This window comes from Hyposmocoma kahamanoa, unplaced genomic scaffold, assembly GCF_003589595.1.
Source record: "Hyposmocoma kahamanoa isolate Upper Pololo Valley unplaced genomic scaffold, ASM358959v1 88, whole genome shotgun sequence".
Taxonomy (NCBI): domain Eukaryota; kingdom Metazoa; phylum Arthropoda; class Insecta; order Lepidoptera; family Cosmopterigidae; genus Hyposmocoma; species Hyposmocoma kahamanoa.
Window position 1 is genome coordinate 8,855,370 of NW_020654466.1, and position 2,170 is coordinate 8,857,539.

Here is a 2,170-nt window from a genome sequence, read left to right on the forward strand (position 1 = left end):
GTTAAAAGACGTCGGTTCGAGTCCGGCCGGATCGAAGTATTTTTTCTAAGTGTTCGATCTTTATATTAATAATTATAACAAAGTAGTAGAGTAATTTCACAGAAAATAATTGAATATCAATTCAATAAATTTCAATGAAACTGGTTCAATTTTTCAAGTGGTAAACTTTGCCGTTTGTTAGTAAGGGCATGCGGCATAGTCGGGTACTTAATACCTATTGGTAAACCAGTTGTCGCAACTAATTTTTGTAACTAATTTAATTTATATTGACAAGCTGCAATTTATCAAAGCTAATTTCTCCAATTTCTAATGATAACAAAAAAATCAACTAGATGGCGCTAATTGCCGAAAATCTTATGGATGGTGCCGAATATTCTTCTTATATTTTGTTTAGGATTACCTCCATCTACCGGTATTAGAAAGCGTTAATTTATAAATTTGTTTGTAACACACAATGCCATCGTCTAATGACACGCATATTTGTCAAAGTTCAGAAAATAATTTTAGCTCATGATCAGTATTAAATAATATTACAAGGAAAAAAACTGAGTTCTTGTTATATTTCATATTATAGATGAATTAATTGTTATCCACGGCCACTTATATGATGTAAACTGCTTTCAGGCTATTGATCAGCACCATCTGATACAAGACGAAATTTTGGTTTAGACTCTTGAATCACAGTCTAACCAATTTACTCCGTGGTTGATCTATGAATCCAGCGTAACTACTCGTATTAAACAATGAAAATACTCTATGAAGTCCAGTCTAGTCTATATGAAGTAGAAATGAATGGTTTTGTATATTGATGGAGTAGAATTTGTAAATCTTTCCGATAACGTCAAACTGAAACTGAACTCACGCATTTTTAGCATAGGGATTATTTTAGAATAGAAATCATTTACACACGCGACAACACTTTTTTGATGTTTCCAATAATTCAATAAATGTTTCATATTTTGGGCAGTTAAAAAGTTGCTAAAAGTATCAAGTTTGTAGTCACTTAAACTTCTTATAATAGAAACAAAGGTTTTTAATGGTTGATTTTGCTATTCTCCAATTCAAGGCGTTTGTCTCTCAATATACTTTGAGTAGTGAGAACCGATTTTTATTATCTCCTGTGTAAGTCCCTTATAGTGGCGAACTAGGGGATGAATCCGTGTTTGCGCACTTTCCAGTAACCGAATTTAATAAAACTTGGTAATTTTATGTAATTCCACGTACTTCTGGGATCGGTATTTTTAGTACTCTGTACTGTGATTATACTTTAAGTTAAATGAGCGTCCCAGATGCGCGGGCGAGCCTGGCTTGTCTTTGGTCTACGCGGCGGCAACGCGGCTACTGCGCGATTGTATTATTCTGGGGAATTTAAATGTTGTTGCCTTAGTAAATAAAATTCAGATTCGCTATTAAGGCGGTTATCGAAAACTTTCGCGTCGTGTAACTGGGCGCTGATGGTTGTCGCTAGCGACCGCGTAAATTACTTCACATTTTTGTATGACAAATTGTACAGCATCTCTAGCGGTCACAAGAAGAAACAACATTTTGTATACAAACATTTTACGCAGTCGCTAGCGATAAGATAAGAAGTGTGGTGTGCATCAGCTCTAGGTCACTTTATCTTTCATTGAAATTACATATAAGTGCCAAGTTTTATTAAAATCGGTTAACGAACAATTAATAATATAATATATATAATAATAATAATATCATTTATTTTTCTCCCAAAATGTACAAGATAGATGTAAAAATAAATTTAAATAGAGCATGAAAATGGGAGACAGGAGCCCAAACTAGGTGTAACCTGTGCTATGGCACTCCTGGCTCCGCCTCTCGGTCATAGTACAGACAGTAATCAGAAACAGTTGTATGATACAAAGTAATAATACTACAAAAAAATTTATAAGCGGTACATAATAAACCTCCGGTATATATATATATATATATACTTATATATACATATTTTTATATTATAAAGAAAATAGAATATTGATAAACTAATATTAAATTAAACCGCATTGTTCATTCAAGAAAACGAAAAGAAAATAAAAAAAAAAAAAAACAATTACTAGAAAAAGTACACATAAGATTCATTATATGTGTACCTGTGAAAATATTGTGTATGTGTGTGTGTGTGTGTGTGTGTGTGTGTGTGTGTGTGTGTGTGTGT

General features: G+C 32.9%; 1 protein-coding gene across 1 annotated transcript in view; it reads right to left on the bottom strand.

Moving 5' to 3' along the window:
- Positions 1-600: 600 nt before the first annotated feature.
- Positions 601-2,170, bottom strand: part of LOC113235910 (putative polypeptide N-acetylgalactosaminyltransferase 9) — an 18,007-nt gene continuing 16,437 nt past the window's right edge. Inside the window, exon 8 of the mRNA XM_026471832.1 lies at positions 601-642. Within this exon, the coding sequence (XP_026327617.1) occupies positions 601-642 (42 nt within the window). The remainder of the gene's footprint in view (positions 643-2,170) is intronic.